This window comes from Podarcis melisellensis (genome assembly GCF_964234715.1).
Source record: "Podarcis melisellensis genome assembly, chromosome: 5".
Classification (NCBI taxonomy): domain Eukaryota; kingdom Metazoa; phylum Chordata; class Lepidosauria; order Squamata; family Lacertidae; genus Podarcis; species Podarcis melisellensis.
This window is the reverse complement of record NC_138537.1, coordinates 98,301,746-98,319,679: the sequence shown is the minus strand read 5'-3', so window position 1 is coordinate 98,319,679 and position 17,934 is coordinate 98,301,746. Positions and strand designations below refer to the sequence as shown.

Here is a 17,934-nt window from a genome sequence, read left to right as displayed (position 1 = left end):
TAGAGCTACTGATTTTTCCTCCTTCTACTAAGTGCAGGTTTTTGGATGTTCATTTAGGTGTTCAGCGATATGACTGTAGGAGAAGGTGAGATGGTCTGTGTGGAGCTGGTGGCCAGTGACAAGAGCAACACCTTCCAAGGAGTCATCTTCCAGGGATCGATCCGCTACGAAGCCCTCAAGAAGGTCTATGACAATAGGGTGAGAGCCCTGCAGAAATGTGGAAAACTATAGGAAAATAAAATAATGGAGATTGATTTGGACTGATAATGAAAAGTGTGACATATGATTAAAGCATTTAGGATCCACGATGGGGTGATGGGAAGTCATTATAGAAATTGTGTATAAGGAAAGAAACTAAGCATGTGGGAATATGTATTTTTCTTTTTCTGAATGTGTGCTTTTTTGAATTCAAAGAAGCATTTAAAAAAAGACAATGGTGATGGTCACCTGCCTAGCTAGGTTGATACCTCACAGGTGACTGCACTAGGTATTCCTGCATTTGCCTCATTTATGCCTAAAGTGACTATTGGGAAGTGGGGTGCCTGTTTTCTACAACAACATGAGGGATAAGTCTACCCTGGTCCCTTCCTCACTTTACCTTGTCGTGCTGCATTGCTACAACCCACTGGGAGAAAAGTGCCTATGTGGTCAGGGAGCAGGGAGGGTTCACTCCCAGTTTACTCCTAAACCTCTGACTCTTTGAAGGTAAAGCCAGAATTTCTTAAGGAGCCATAAACTGTTACTAGGAGAAGCAAAATACACTTGAGTTCTCTTGGAAATGTGAAAGGTGTTTGGGTGTAGAAAACTCTCAGTCCAAATGCAGACTGCTGTACCAGCTTCATGCAAAAATGTTCTGTGGATTTCAAGAACTTTCTAGATTATCCTCTGTTTTTAGCCATGTGCCTAAATGGTTGTGTATAAACAAACCAGACTGCCTGGAGAATTCCCTAGGCTGCCACAGATAAAGACCTCACACCAGTTGTCACCCACCTAATATCTGAAGGTGGAAGCTCTTGGAGCAAGATCACCAAAGACGACCTTTAATAAACAAACAGCTTTGTATGAAAGAAGGAAGTCCTTTAGATACAGTGCTGCCACTTTTTTTTTCTTTGTTAAGAGTTTGGTAGCTAAAAGCAGCACTTCAATTTGTATCCAAGACATACTGCATTTTTCGCCCTATAGGACGCACTTTTCCCCCTCCAAAAATGAAGGGGAAATGTGTGTGTGTCCTATGGGGTGAATGCAGGCTCCTTGGCTTCAGTGATAGCAACGCTAAGCCTCCGAAGTGCAGAGGGAGCACTCCCTCCGTGCTCCAAAGGCTTCGCGTTGCTTTCGCTGAAGCCTGGAGAGCGAGAGGCATCGCTGCGCACCTACCCCTCTTGCTCTCCAGGCTTCAGGAAGCTATCCGCAAGCCTTGCAAGCCTGGCGGGAGTTCCCGCGGGTTCGCAAGGCTTGCGGACAGCAGCCTGCAGCCCGGAGCACGGGGCGCCCTCATGAGGACGCCCTGTGCTTTGCGCAGGTGTCCGCAAGCCTTGCGCGCCCAGCGGGAGTTACTGCCGGGCTTGCAAGGCTTGCAGATAGCAGCCTGTTCTGGGGGCTGGGGTCGGGGGAAGCTCGGGCTTGCCCCAGCCCCGCAGTTGGGGGGAAATATTTTTTTTTATTCATTTCCCCCCCCCCCCAAAAAAACGAGGTGCGTCCTATGGGCCAGTGTGTCCTATAGGGCGAAAAATACGGTAAGTGGAAGCCAGTTAATATTTTCTAGTGCAGACAAAATATGCTCAGATATGCAAGTCCTGGTCCACAACCTGGTTGCTGCATTCTGAGCCAGCTGAAGTTTTCAAATGTTTTCAAGGGTTCGCCCACATTCAGTTACAGTTATTGAAACTGAACATGGCCAGAGCATGGATAAGACTGAAAAGGGCATCTCTGCCCATAGAAGGCTGTAGTAGGTGTACTGGCCTAAACTAGTGGAAAGGGCTTCACAAATATAAAACAATAGTAAATGCAGACTTTGGAAACAGCAGACACAATAAAATGATCAAAATATAGATCAAAATTTTTTTAGGCAAATGTAGATAATAAAAATACTTGTTTAGGTAAACAGAACTCTCTTTAGCAGGTGTCAATAAGAGTATGATTGTCCTTGCCAAATATTAATAGGCAGGAAGTTCCAGAGAAGAGGAGCTGCCACACTAAAAGGTGAAGTTCTTAAAAGCACGGAATGGACATTAAGGGACAGTTTTAGAAGTGCCAGTTCCACAGAAACGAATCTGGCTTTTCCACAGATCTAAATTATTATTAACCCCTGAGATAACGGAAGGCCTCAACCTGGCACCCGAATGACAGCAAGGCAGGCATCAACCTTCCCTGGGCTGGGAGTCCCATAACCTGTCTTACATTTTTACTGTTCATTCTAGGTAAGCGTTGCAGCAAAAATGGCACAAAGGATGTCCTTTGGCTTTTACAAATACAATAATATGGAATTTGTGCGAATGAAAGGGCCACAAGGAAAAGGACACGCGGAAATGGCCGTGAGTCGCGTTTCAACTGGTGACACGTCTCCCTGTGGGACAGAGGAAGATTCAAACCCAGGTTCACCTCTACATGAGAGAGTGAGTTAAGTTCTCCAATCTTGGACTCTGGAGAACTCCGTTTGTTGAGGAGCCAGAAGTGTATCTTTGCTGTTCAAATCTACCTCTGTTGGGCAGGATATAAAAACCAAAACAGTAGAAAGAATTCATCCTGCAGTTTTGGAAACCAGTTTGACTCTAAAGTGAAACTGTCAGAAAACCTTTAAATATCTCCTTCTCTGTTAAAGCTAGAGGATCTAAGTAAAATTGCCTTTGAAGTCCAGGTACGTCTTCTATATTGCCAGTTGGCAATCACTGTATTAAAATACTGGATATTTTGCATTAAAAGGTCAGCTGCCCCTAAATGGTCACTGTACATAAATGGTGGTTTGTTCAGTAGCCAGAAGAATGCATTTTCAAAACAGTGTTCAGGAAGCAGTTTTTATTCCACCAGACTGCAATTCAGTCTGATGAATTCAGAGCAGAGCAGATAACCATTGAATGAGGTTCAAAATAAAATACAATGTCAATCAAAACATAGAGCAGTCAATATTATCTCATAACCTTCCTTCCCAATTTACTTCTGATTTTCTTCTTTCAGGTCACTTCATTCAGCACACCTCCAACTCCGGAACGCAACAACCGCCCTTCTTTCTTCTCCCCCTCCCTCAAGAGGAAAGTGCCGCGGAATCGAATTGCTGAAATGAAGAAATCCCATTCTGCCAATGACAGCGAAGAGTTCTTTAGGGATGATGATAGTGGAGGTGAGAGAAGAGTGATCTTGAGGCATGGCTGGGCTCAAGGGATGGTTGCTGCTGGTGTACACTGAGGTCACTAAATCAGGCTTGGATTGGGACACACAAAAATGAGAAAAGATGAACTAAGGTAGTAGTCCCAGTGAGAACTAGAGTTCATGCCTTTGCAAACTAAACTTAGATGTATTTGCTTATTATCATCACTTTGACCCATGGAACCTCCTAGTTGGATCTGATTGTGGTATTCACAACTGTGGAAAACACTACATTGTGGTGGGAGGTTATCTTGTGAGATTAGCAGGACTGGACAATAAATCTGCCTGAGGTTGCAGATCACATGCAGGATAATGAGGTGACATTACCGTTTCATATTGAAGGCGGTGGAAATTGCGTTTTTGAATGTTCCCTTACTTAAAAAGCTCTTTGCAAGTGGAAAACTAGCCCAGTGGGGGAGGGCAAGACTAGAACCTTTTCTGCCAGGTGTTGCTCGTTTTCTACTTGCAGGGAGCTTTTTAAGTGAGGGAACCTTCAGAAATGGCTTCCCACCTCCAAAATGCAAAATGTGTTGGTACAACTTAGCATTGCAGAATTCTATCAACTCATTTTCTGTTGTGTTTGTAGGTCAGGTCTAAGGTGATGCAGAACAAACTATTCTGTGTAGTGGGAAGGAGTAACTGGCTTAGGATCTTGAGGAAGATGGACTTGCTTAGAAAGACATTTGCCATCCTTCATTCCTGATGATGGCATTGTAAATAAATCAGTGATAAAGGACATGCATTTAATTCAGAAAAGGTTCCACATTCTGCTCATGATGCCCCCAGCAACTGAATCACAGGGAACCGAGCAGGTAACTTCAAGAGTTTCCAAGTCAGAGAAGGTAGTATTGAGTTGAATAATGGGCTGATTTGTATATAAAACACACACAGCTCTTAGCTGCTGACTGGAGCCTCTCCTGTTCAGAGGGCAGGATGCCTGTGATTGCTGGGTGCATGGCTGTGATATTCATCCCTTGCCTTGTGAGTTTTGGCACATGGGGTACTGCCCTTGAAGGGCCTTGTAGTCTGTTTGCTGGACAATGGTCTTGGGGGCAGTAATGTTTTGCTTACTTCCTGCAGCCTTGTTGTGTCTTGGCAGATCTGCACAACGCAACAAATCTACGCTCGCGGTCTTTGTCTGGAACGGGAAGATCTCTGGTGGGCTCATGGCTGAAGCTAAACAGAACAGATGAAAACTTCCTTCTCTATGCACATCTAACCTACGTCACATTGCCATTGCATCGGATCTTAACAGGTGAGAAAAGCTCTCATCCACGTTTCAGAATGGGACAACCCTGACGTTCACCAGCAGCTTCTCCTGCACGTGCCTTGCTGAAATGAGTGGCAGGTATGGAGGAACGTCTCCCATTCTGTATATGGGCGCTTGTGCAGGAGACATTCCCAGTGGAGTGTGCCCCTTCTGTCCAAGTGACAGTTATCTCAAAAGCGTGAATTAACTCTAAAAGGGAGCACAGCTGGGTAAGTTTTCAATAATGTACCGATGTGAAGACACCCCAAACAATTGGAGCTGCTGCTGATCTGTCTGGCAAGTGGTGAAGAGAATTCAGTCATTATCTATTAAGTACTGAAGTGAGCTTCTTCTTCTGTTCCTTCCGGCACCTCCAGGAGAGTTTGAGCAGCCCTGGGACCACATAGGAGAGCCTGTGCTACAGCTTGTCACAGCAGTATTAACCCACAATCATGGAATTGGGGACATTGGCATTAGATCCGTACTGAGCTAGTTGCACTTCGATCCTGTTGAAATCAGTGTGAAAAATTAGTTATAATTCAAATTCCATTGCACTTCAGTGCAATTAATTTAGGGTTGCATCCAATGCAGTAGAGTTCCACTCTTGCAATAGAGGTTCCTTTTCCTCTCTCTCCTGCACAAACCTCAAAACCTGCTTCGGTCTTTGGAGGATCATCCAAGCCTTCCGAGCAGAATCTGAAGTTGTGCAGGGGAGAGAAGTCTCATTGTGCAAGCAGCACAGCAGGGCTGGATACAGCCCACAGCCAGCATCCAACTCACAATGTCTCTTCTTTTGATAGTTCAAAGCAATGCCCCATTTTCAACCTCTGCCAACAGCCATTGTGCTTTGGGTGGTTGTGTCTACAAGGTTTTAGCTGCAGCAGCAGCACCTTCATTTCAAGAAAGAAAGGTACATTTCCCCCATTAGACTCACCGCCCTTGATAGTCAGGGTGTCTTTGAATGTTTGTGTGTGCGTTTCAAATTTCAGCTTTTGTGACAGTGTGGAAGCACTTTAACCATTTCGGGGTATGTTTTGTCTACCCCCCCCCCCCGCCATTTCAGCCAAAAGGAAATAATGTTCCCCTCCTAGTTGTTTTTTTTAAAACACTAAGCCAATGTTGAGTACATGTGGTTTAAAATGTGAGGGTTCTAGCTTACCGTATTTTTCGCTCCATAAGACACACCTGACCATAAAACGCAACTAGTTTTTAGAGGAGGAAAACAAGAAAAGAAATATATTCTGAACGAAACAGTGGATGTATGATTTTTGTGGTTCATGCTGTGGTCTGTGATCTGATGGTGAATTTGGGGTGACCCAACGCAAAAATCCTGAGGATCCATGGGCTTTTACCTCCCCCCTCCCAGGCAGCCTCCTTTATCGCTAGCGTCCCTTATCTCTCTTCCGATCCCACCAATCAGCTGTTTCCGTTCAACACTCCCTTCCCTCTTGTTTGCCTTAGTGTCTTTTCCTTAGCTGGAGCAGTTTTTTGCTCCTCCTTTTCTTCTAATTTCTCTCTTTATTGCTTTAGTCTTCCTGTTTCCCTGCTTTGCAAGTTTGCTGTCTTTACCTCCCCTCACCCAGGCAGCCCCCTTTATCTCTAGCATCCCTTATATCTCTCCAGCGGCTTTGTTTCAACACCCACTTCCCTCTTTCAAAAAAAAGAAGAAGCATGATCTGCTTTTTGCCCCTGGGCAATTCGGCTCCAGGGACCACGCACATACTCCATAAGACGCACAGACATTTCCCCTTACTTTTTAGGAAGAAAAAAGTGTGTCTTATGGAGCGAAAAATACGGTATGTGGAAGCACCCCAACGATTTCAAGATCTCTGCAAATGAGGCCCAAGCATCTTCACTCATTGAGATATTATAGCCAAAGAACTGTGGCCCGGAATCCTCACCACGATCTTGTCATCTTTCTTGTTTGCTTAGATATTCTGGAGGTGCGGCAGAAACCGATTCTGATGACATAGCAGAGAGCTGGGCACTGCCTTGGGAGCCATGCAGCCAAGTGCCTAAAAACAACAACTACAGTGCTCTTCTGTCACAGCAGCACCACCTAGCGTCAGAAACTTAACATAACACTGAAAAAAGGGATGTTTTGGGAATTACCAGCCAGCCATTCAAAAAGTGCCTCTTCCTTCCTTCCTCTGCTATACATACTATATACTCCCTTAAAAAACAACAACGAAAAAGACTACATCTCTTTATAGTTATGACTGGCAGAAATAACTTGACCAATAAAGAAGACAAAGGGGGAAATAAAGAACAAAAAGAACCCCCAACAACACAAAAGTTGGGGCTGTGTTTAAAACTATGCTTTATGAACCATTTGTTACAGTGTTTACTTCATAACTGAAAACCAACCAACCTGTACAGAATGTATTAACCTTTATATATTTCGAGAGAAATGTCCATAGGATTTCATACTGATGTACCAATGAACTTCAATGAACTTCTGAGAGATGGTTGAGAACACTCCTTTGTTGCATCATAAAACAACTTTGTGTATGTGTTTTAAAGTTGATAGGGTAGCAGAATAGTATAAGAGCAAAGGGAAGTTAGGGACTTAGATGGAGCAGACCAAATGGAACTTGAAGTCTTGGTCTTTACGCTTCCCATGAGTGATATAGTTTTAAGGCTCACGTAGCAAAAACTGATTCCGCAATGACATCTTCACCTACCAAAGATCAGCGAAAAGTACAGCCAAAAAGGCTTGAAAGAGTGAGCTCAACACTTTGAAGAAATGTGCTAAATGTGATTTGGTTTCATTATGGCTATTACTTCTAGGAGTAAACCTGTCTCTAGTAGCATAGAATGTCTGCATATGAGAAGCAGGAGACACAAACTTAAAGACTCTAGTACCAAAAAACGCAGCAGACCTCAGCCAGTTACCACACCATTGGAAATTAAAATTAATTGAAGTGGGCTACTAGAAATCTTTTATACATCAAACTTTTCATTAGTGCTATATAATGAAACTCGTTTTCCTGGATCTTGGTTCTGCTAATTCTGTGATTCGCTGTGCTTTGGTATGCAGAAGCCTAATTATTTAAAATTCTCTAGAACACTACTGTGACATTTTGTAAAAAGAAAGAAAAAGGAAATCCTGGCAAGGGCAGAGAGTTGGTATTTGTGGGCTGCTGATTGCAGAACCAAGTAGGTTGCAGTTGTAGCAGAGGATGGATGCATAAGACGCTTATCTATTTGCTTATAGCAAAAGTTTCGCTGCTCTACAAACATAGGTACTGTTCTGAGGTGAGTTCTTTAAAAAGGTTCTTAAACTTGAATTTAAAAGATCTGCCCATGAAGAGCATCTGTTGGTTGGTGCTTGTCTTGTCATAAATATCCTCTCTCCCACCCACCCCCATTTCTCAATCCCCAAATAAGTTTTGCATTTGAAGTGTTTGTGGAGCAACATGACCACGCCCATGTCTGCTAATTTCTTTCTTTTCTTTTTTAAAATGATGGACAGCCTGAATAACTCACATGGGGAAGGATGAGCAGGGTGTCTGTTCCAGTGTGCCATTTCCTGCTATGTATGATCATCATCCCAGTTGTGGTGCTGGGAAGGAGCCTGGCTCTCCCCCATAAGTGAAAAATCATCTGAAAGTGTTCTTTGGAATAACAGTATGGCTGCCTTCATCCTGAAATTCAGCTTGCTCAAACTCCAGTTCTTGAAACGGCTCCTTTAATTGTAAATCTCATTAACTGTCCTTCGTCACTGCCCTACCTTTTAAAATAATGCATTATAGCTAAAACATGGATTAACAAGTCTGATTGGCAGCTATAAAGGGTGGGAAGAAAAAATGTGTGTGTGTTGTGCAGGGATGGGTGTGTTTCTCTTTATTTAAAAAAATTAGTTCCATTTCCATTCTAAAGCAAATGCAACAAATAGAGAGTATTCCTCTGGCAGAGAGCAGTCAGCAATGTAAACAAGCAAGTGCCACTCAGATTCGTGGGATTTTGCTCTCTGTACGGAGATTAATACCATGGAACACAAACCTTGGACTACTATTTTTCTTCCTTCCACAACTACATTTTGTCATGAACTTTACCTATGGCATTAAGTAGTTCAGCCTATCAAATGCAACTATCTCTTTATATCATGGATTGTTCCCCTTGCAGTTGTAATTGAATATTGTTGTGGAATCCCTCTTCCTGCTGAAGCCTTTGCTTCCCTCACTCTCATTCCTGCACTGAGCCACTTTGCCTGCAGCCTTGCATGCTGCACCTGCTCATGGACTGAGTTACTGCAGGGGAAACAAGGGCTGTTGGGATGTTCTGACGTGTTAAGGGGAGCAGGAATGACCAAAGCCTTTCCTGCACACACAAAAAGTCAATGTGTCGGGGGCAGAAGTTAGCCGCCTTCTGAACTACTCTGTACGTGGCAGGGTTTTATTGGAGACATTAAGACACAAAGTTCTCTGCCGACTGTCTGAAGTGGTATAGTCAAGAAACAAATTGTGTGGGTCTGCTGATTGTATATCTTAGCTCTTAAAACTGGTGCTTCCTTAAAACAGCAGTTGCAAACAAGTGACAAAAATTGCTCTAAAAGAAGCTTACAACCACTGTGGATTTAAAAAACACACACACACACACAAAAACCTGGAACGTCCACCATGCTGGAACAAAGTACATTTGCATGTTACAGCAAACAAGGTGCTGCTGCCAAAAATGGCCTCTTTCACTTTTTGTACTACTTTTCCTGCTGCGACTCAAGTTCTGAATTTCCCCGCCCCTCATCCTAGGTCATCAGTCAGTGAAACGATGTTATGTGGAAGAGGTGAGAATATGAAATGGGAATATCTTAAAACCCCTGCCAAATCAAGAATGCAGTTAATGAGGGTAAACGAATAGGTCCACATTCATTTCCAAACTGACAGTGCAGTCCTATATGCATGTTTCCTTTGAGGTGAGCCCCCCCCCCCCCCCCGGTGCTCAGCAGGGCTTAATCCTAGGTTAGTGTGCATCAGATTGTAGCCTTAAGATAATGTAATTCAGAGGTGGCCTGGTGACTTTAACGCAAGTCCCACTGAACACATCAAAAGGGGGGAGGGATTCGTTGGACTGAGCATTCTTGGGGGGAAATGCAAATGAAGTCTTAATTGTTCATTTATTTTTTACTGTTCCTCATTAAACTGATCAGAGATGGATATAATCCGTATCTCTTTCAGGCTGGCATTGTACATGTAATTCTTCAGCAAAGTGGCTACCTACAGTTCTTATTATATGCACCTTTGAAATTCAAATCGCCCAAAGATTAAAAGGGGAAGAGATCATCTCACTCTTAGAGGCATGTTTAAATTTTCCAAGTTTTGCAGGTTAATGTCAGTTTTTGCCAGCTATTGTCATGCTATACCTCAGAAAGTAAAGGCTAGACCACATTGTGCTGGCGAGGCGTGTTTTAGTCCCCCTAAAATGGCATAAAGTGCTGAATACATAGAAACGTAAAGATGCTTCCATGCCCACATATTTCTACTGAAATGTCTGGGGCTCATCTGGAGGCCTTTCTGTATGTCAGGTTCATGCAGCAGTGGGGATAACATAGAACCACCTCTTGAAGGGGTTGTGTTTAGGTGTAAATGTTGGGCAGTTGCCAGCCTATTCTGTGCCTTTTAAAATACAGCTCTATATGTAAAATCTAAATTTCAAATAGCTCTGTGATTATATGTGAACATAATGTGCAGCTGTACATAGCTGGGTTTGAAGGACTTTAACGACACAAAGAATCCACCCTAAATTTATGCTGCACTCTCTTGAGAAGTGTTTTGTGGGCTGAGCCACTTAATGCTCATGTTTGGAGAAGTGTTGAGGCAGCTTTGCCAAGTCACTGCTCTACCCCTGTTCCTTTATAGGCACTGGTCGTGGGCTGGAGGCTACACCTGTTTCCTTGTACTGGCTTACATCATCTTTAGAGCAGGGCCAGGCAGAACGTCCGTCAGGGTCTCCTCGTACTTCATTCACACTACGTAAGGGTTTCGGATTCAAAAGGAAGTAAAAAAAAATCTGTCGTGACTGGTTGTATGCTAATCAATTATTTATTGCATTTATTTGTCACTTTATAGAACAAGATCTCAAACTTAGCAGCTGCATAAAATACCTAACAGCAAAACCACATCAGGCCAGTGCCCCATTTAGATCAGCATCCTGTTCTCACAATGGCCAGTCCTATACTGGAGCAGGACTGGAGCACAAGAACATCTCTCCTGCTGATTCCAGCAACTGGTCTGCAGAAGCATTTTGCTTCCTACCCTGGAGGCAGAATATCACCTTTGTGGCTAATAGCCATTAACAGTCATCATCTCCACTAATTTTTTTCTAATCCCCTTTTCAAGCCATCCAAAGGGGGGTTGGCAGAGCCTTCCTGGGTGCTTTTGACCAGATCTTTGCACAGCCCTGCCCAACGTAGAGTTTTAAGAACCTCAGAACTGCAGGGACTCTGATCAAGATTTGCACTGTTACTTGCTGATTACCTGAGTGTTTTTACGTCAACAGATGCAGCTAAAAACTGATTGCTTCAGTTTGTCAGGCTACAGAAACGCCTTGAAGGGAACAGGTTCCAGGTTCCCTGCTGTATATACTGGCACAAACCACATTTGTACCAGAGGCAAGTCTGTCTAGTTAGACATAGCCTTAATTTTTATTTACTACCAAACATCAGCCAAACCACTTCATAATTTACATCTCAATGTTTCAGCTCCCCCTCCCCACACACACTGCTGCCTTCAGACGGTGTGGTCTGCTTTTTCTAAGTGCTAGATCAATTTTTATGGTTAATGTTAAATACCTTAAATGAACTATTCGGTTACCACAGGGCCTTATTCACCCAGGCGTGTTCAGTACTTTGTACACTGGAACACCAAATGGTTTTCCTGTCCGTCCACCTGAACTGCAACTTTACCCTCCGCTGAGTAAGAGTAGGGCAGTCTCTTTAGAGCAACGATGTAAATTTAAGCACTCCAGATAAGCTCACTTTCAGCAACTAGTGTGGAGGCGGAAGAAACTCTTGCACTCAGATTTCTCAGTAAGAGAAATGAATTCAGGTGATAATGAGATGCCAGAAATGTGTATGAGCAAAATATCCAATAGATAGGAATAGTGTCTGTGGATTCTGTGGATTTGCTGATTATAAGGCACACTAGAGTCATTTCAACAGAGACCATTGAGCGGTGGGAGCTAGGCTGCAGAGTGTTAGGCGGTAGAAGATGGGTATTGCCCTCCCTTGACTCAGTTCCCCCAGCACTAGGGCTTCGCTTTCTACCACTGAGGTGTTTGTGAAAGCCATTTAGGAAAAGCGGTACACTTTGGCCTAAGAGGGCTTCCTGGTGACTAACAATGCAGAACTAAGCCTACTCTTACCTTTATAGCCCACTTGTGGGATCTGTTTCTTGATCACATTGGGGTTGGAGCTTTTAAAATGTTAATTCTTTCCACTTTATTAGAATATCCTGTATTGGACTCAATGGCAGGTAATTTAATTCTTATAGGATGGCCTCCTAGCATCAAAGAGGTACTTCACTGCACAGACACTGAGAATGCTCTTAATAATCCGTAGGGTGATAACTGAGGAACAAGCATTCTTGATTGCTATCACATGGGAAGCACACAGTAGCCTTCCCAATGGTTATTTTTTGAAAGCAGCCTTTGGCCATAAACCTAGTTTTGTGCATCTCTCTTGACTGCCTTGGGATCCCTGCTCCATGAGGCCAGCCTTCCCTCCCATCAGGGGTGATGGACAGGATTTACCTTAACTACAAACTGTGCATTCCTTTCCTTTCTTAAATATGAACAGATGACCTTCATTTATAGACCTGAAACAGGGCAAATGTTGATTCTAGCATCTATCTAACAGAATGCTAAGAACTGTTCTTTTATGCAAAGATATATTCAAGCTGCTAGTCAACATGGAAATACCTTTCAGTACACTGAACTTGAACATCATTTGCCAATTTCTTGCTTATTTTTTAAAACCTAAATTTCTATGGAGAAATTGACTCCCAGAACAGATCACAATAATTCAAATCCCAAGCAAAATGCAATTCAAATAGCTACAATAAACATCAATATGAAAACCATGACAGCACAAGACCAATACCTCCTGCAGTTGGTTCCAGAAACCACAATTTAACATTCTAAATACCACTAGTCTAGGTAGAGAGATCTTAAGAACTGTCTTAGGATGTTAATCTGTTGCTGTTGGATCCTGCTTTTTCTTTCAGGCTGCAGCTCTATACACACATGCACTACAAAGCACCATGGTGCATCGTGGGACTTACTCCTCTATAGACATGCATTAGATTGCACCATCCAATTACATTTCTGGAATGAGTGTTGATTTTGGAGACTGCCCCAGAGAGGGCCATGAGGCCCAGTGACTCAGTAGAGCAAAGGTGGGAACAATTGTGCCAAAGAGGTTGTTGGACTCGTCAGCCCCAGCCAGCATTACCAGTGGTCAAAGATGGGAGCTTGAGACCCAGTTTGTGACTTTTAAATGAGTCCGCACAGAATCAGATGGGAAGCAAGCCTTGACCTGTTTTATCAATGGAAGGCCATCTAGAATGGGCATTAGGAATGTTTGTCTCATCATATCACCATCAAAGTCATAGGAACCAGTTTCTCTCTAGTATTGCCCACACAATTCTATGTAGATCAAACAATTATAGTGCTTTCTTGGGCCCAAAAGTGCACATTATCCCATTGAGATGAAATACGATGCAACCTTTTTGACCACAGAGGTTTAGAATCTGCCCAAGAAATTAGCTGCCCGTAGTCAGTGCTCATTCACCATTGAATTTATTACACTTAAGGCAACAGCAACTGAAAGTGTACAACAGTGGAATAAACTGCCTATACTCATACTCTTTAAATAGTATTTTGTACACTAATTGTAATTACAGTGAGGGGCCAAGATAAAGAGACTGAAATGACCACTGTGGTCCTCCTGCTTCACATACTTTATGTATGATCAGATATACATATTGCATGGTTTCTGCCTCAGTCAGCTTTGTGCTTTAATTTTTTTTTACAGCTATGTAGCTGAGCCCACTAAGCAAGGAAAATGCAACAGGAACACTTTTGTACACGAGGAAAAAACAAATATTACATACGCCTATGATGAACAGTGACTGCCAATAAATTATTCTTAAAAACATTATGCTAAGTGTGTGTGTATGCTGATTTGTGAGAAATTATTCAGAAGTCCATGCCTACAATATGGGCCATGGATTCTATGATGTTCTGTGATGGATTCTACCATGATGCTGACTGCGATCATAAAAACTGAACTGTGGACATTCAACATCTTGATCATGCTGGAATAGCAAGCAGTAAATTTTACTACTACAGCCAAAAAACTGGACAACTAGCTCTGCATCTGCAAGTTTTGGCCTCTGCATTTCTTGGGCAGCTGCATCAACCTGGCAAATCTATCAAAATTGGGAGAATTTTTTTTAAAAAAAGCATGAGTATTTGGCATTGAAAAGAATCAAGTAACTAGTCACACCACGCCTTTTTGGTGTGCCAAGGTAGCGTCTAAGTCTCAACAAATGAAAAGAAAGTTAAAATGTCATATACAACAAGGGTAAAAAACAATTCAACTTAATTCAATACAGTGGTACCTCCAGTTATGAAATTAATTCATTCCGGAGGTCCATTGTTAAGCCGAAACCGTTCTTAACCTGAGGCGCGCTTTCGCTAATGGGGCCTTCCGCTGCTGCCATGCGGCCGGTACACGACTTCCGCTTGCATCCCGGGGCAAAGTTCGCAACCCGAGGTACTACTTCCAGGTCAGCAGAGCTCAATACCCAGAGCATTCGTAAGGATGGTACATAACCCAAGGTTCCACTGTATCAAATTGGTCCCAGTTGGTTGTTTCTCAAACACAAACACTTCCCACAATTGAAGGCTATGCCCCACCTCAGGCCCTTTATTATTTTGAATACAACACCTATCACCCCTGACCATTAGGCATGCTGGTTGGGGCTGATTAGGCACTGGGTTGGCAAAGGCTGGATTAGTTCTGCTAGAGTACATTATCCCTAGGACAGTATGCTTGTGGGTTTTCACCTCCTGCAACATAAAATTCAATTTGTCATATGCATCAATATTAGACAAGTATATGGTAGAAACATCACTTTAGAATGCTATATTCTGAAATATATAAAATTAAGTTAAATGGCAGTGGGTTTTTCCAACTTGCACTTCTTTTGCTTCTACTAATGACAGAGCGAGTTGTGTCCCTGCCTGACCCCTGCAAATCACTAGATGACAAATAGATTATCTATACTCTTTTCAAACTTCTCCAGAGCCTCAGAAACCATTTTTTCTTTAAATTAAAGCAGAACTGTAGTGCATTGTGTGAGCTATGCAATAGCACAACGCAAGAAATCACCAGTGCATGCTGTGGCTAGACATGGTAATTTAGCAATTCTCAGCACCATTAGTATAAGATCTAGTAAATAATTGAATCCATCTATTACTAAAAATCCTGCTTCATACTCCAGCAATACTAAACCCCCCCCCCCCGGAAAAGAAGTCAAGGAACTACATTTGCTTCAAAACGGTCTTGTAAGATGAAATACTTTGGTAAGTCTTCACTACCCTCCTCATTGTCAAGGCAATAACACTCCAGATCTTTCTGCAAAGGAAGAAACCTAGAACTTAAACCAAGTGCCCCAAAGTGGACACTCCCAAGGACACTCAGTCACTTCACTGCAATTCCCACAGGCTACTTCAATTTACCTCCAGAGTAAGCGGGTCCAGGCCACGGGCGGCAGAGAAAATGGCACCTCCCCTCCTAGCAGCGTGAGCTCCATTTATCAAATGTTCGGTCATTAAGACGCTTAACATATGAAGCTGCCTTTGACCACGACTGACCATATCCCCCCACCGGCTATTCAGCTTCTCTCTAAGGCCAAAGACAGAGGGCTCTGCTAGTCAGCCGTCTTTCCTGAACTGGAGGGGCAATGGACCGAATGTGGAGCCTACTGTGCTCTACGACCAAGTTATCACCCCCGACCATTTCATCTTTACCTAGCTGCACGGACCCTGACCATCTTCGCCACCAAGCCCAGGAGGTAGAATGCAAACATGTACAGATCAGAGTTCACCCATCCTATTTGTTTATTCACATTTCCATGGATTTTTATACATTTCATTAGAAAGAACTACAGCTAGCAAATGGACATGTGAAAAATGATAAAAGGCAAGTCCCAATTCTTGTTTAGCCTTTCAGATGGCGTCCTATGAAAGGGGAACAAACAAAAATGTTGACAGTCAAAAGGTTCATGTTGATTGTTCAGATAGCTGTTCATTAAGCTTTTATACATGGTTTCCATGCACTGTGAAATTTATCAAATGTTTACATTTGTGGTATACAGTTTAGCAACCTCTGCTAAAAATAACTTAAGGCATTAGACAGAACAGTTGTCAAATTACATTATGTTGCAAAGGGAGTTAAAGCAAGATGCAATACAGTACTTATTGCTCCTTATATGTAGCGACATATTTTCAGTTTACAAACTACTTGTAGCAGATTGAGAACAGAGCAAAAGTAGCCAAATATTCTCCACACCCCTTCTATACAGGATTTGGATGACCAACCTTTTGATGAATTAAAAAAATAGAGAAACAGCACACTCCCCAAACAAGTTGAGGTTTGCCCTAGTTCTCCCTTGAGTGGCAGGTCTGCATCTGGACTGAGTGGCAGACGGGGCTCATGTAACAAAACACTCTTTCCTACAAAGTAATTCCTTCCGCACAGAATCCTGAATGTCAGGGAGAAGGCTAGGCTACAACCATTCTAGCCAACGTGAATCCAATCAAGAGAACCCCTGCCTGCAGTCTGAAGAGATGCAGGTCAGACACCAGTGACCAGCTCAGGGGCAGCTAGGCCTTTAATCCTGTCATTCCAAGAGAAAACTCTGCATGTGCAAAGCAGCAGTATCTCATAAATCAGGAGATGGACTTCTTTAGACTCTCTACTTCTGTCAAAAATGATTTTGCAAGTTTGGTTGGCAATCTTGCAAACAGGCAACAGGCAAACAACAGTCACTTAAATCCTACAGCAATATAGTCAGACTACAAACACTGTGTCTACAAGGCGACAAGTGATCAGACTGCAAATTAAGACACTGCCTTATTGTTATGCAGCAAGTATCAATAGACTTGATTAAGATTTTGAAATATAATTAAAGCTACAATTTTGTGCAAAAGAAAAATGATCGTCCAGTTTTATACAGCCTTTTAAACTTACTCTGAGAGTAAAACCAACACACAAAAATGAGATCTTACCTTTCACAGCAGGAGCAAGCCAACATGATCAACATCAGAAACCTACAAAACAAAGTCTATGCACATTCTCCTTCTTTCTTAGCAAGCCAATTTTGATCCACTTAGTAATTCAGATTGTTATTCTTGTAATAATTTTTATTACTGAAAGCGATGGGCCAATCACAAAGTCAACACTTACATTTAGGATTTCAAGTCTGCTGGTTTATGCATTTGTTCTGTGTATCTATGACTGCCTTCTCCAGCCGGGTGCCCTCCAGGTTTGGACTACAGCTCATAGGAGCTCCATCCAAAACCTAGAAGGCTGATGGAGCTTTCCCCACGAGGGTGAGTGAAGGGCAGTGCCTGGGAAGCTTTCGCTACATCATGTCACAACCCACACAGGATGGCCAAGGTGCACCCACAGCAGGGATCTTCACATTTCTATGCAGCAGACATACGTTCCAAGAGGTGCAGGAAATTCCAATGCATTTCTGGAATGCCTTCCTCAGCAGCAGCGTGAAATAATCCCATTTTATGCTTGCTCTAAGAAAGAAGTAACTGACCACTTTCCATAACACAACCACTTTCAAGCAACATCTTTTGACCAGCTCTTGCAAACATTTAATGGACATTACGATTATTCTTTCATGCTGCTTTTAACTTTGAAAAGCAACATGCGCACTCTGGATTTCTTACAGAAGCAGCATCACGTAAGACATAGCAAAAAAATTATGAGAACAAACTGCATGTCAATGAAATGCTATTTCTTATTCTACTCGGTAACTGAAAAATTGTTACATATACACAGTTGCACTTTAGGAATCAGACAAGTGCAAAATACACAGCATACCTGTAATATTAACAGTCTCTCAATGTTAAAATTATGTTAGAGGAGGGTGTGGGAACAGGCTATCTGCTTTCTAGAAAAAGAGCAGGCTGTTTGCCCAGACACAGGGGAGTAAACAAAGCTCACTGAGGATTTTTAAGACACTATTTCTCAAAGACAAGAGCACACAATATTACTGAAGCTCTTGGCCATTCAACCTGAGCCT

General features: G+C 42.7%; 1 protein-coding gene across 2 annotated transcripts in view; it reads left to right on the top strand.

The window, feature by feature from the left end:
• The window catches only part of KIAA0930, a 68,449-nt gene extending 52,555 nt beyond the window's left edge, over positions 1-15,894 (top strand). The window contains exons 6-11 of one of the 2 annotated variants that reach the window (XM_081913354.1): positions 58-198; positions 2,418-2,612; positions 3,172-3,334; positions 4,460-4,615; positions 6,542-7,867; positions 15,243-15,894. In XM_081913354.1, the coding sequence (XP_081769480.1) occupies positions 58-198; positions 2,418-2,612; positions 3,172-3,334; positions 4,460-4,615; positions 6,542-6,582 (696 nt within the window). In that variant the 3' untranslated portion in view covers positions 6,583-7,867; positions 15,243-15,894. Of the gene's footprint in view, positions 1-57; positions 199-2,417; positions 2,613-3,171; positions 3,335-4,459; positions 4,616-6,541; positions 7,868-15,242 lie in introns of those variants that run through there. The other variant, XM_081913355.1, reaches the window with a different exon arrangement.
• The last annotated feature ends 2,040 nt before the right edge of the window (positions 15,895-17,934 follow it).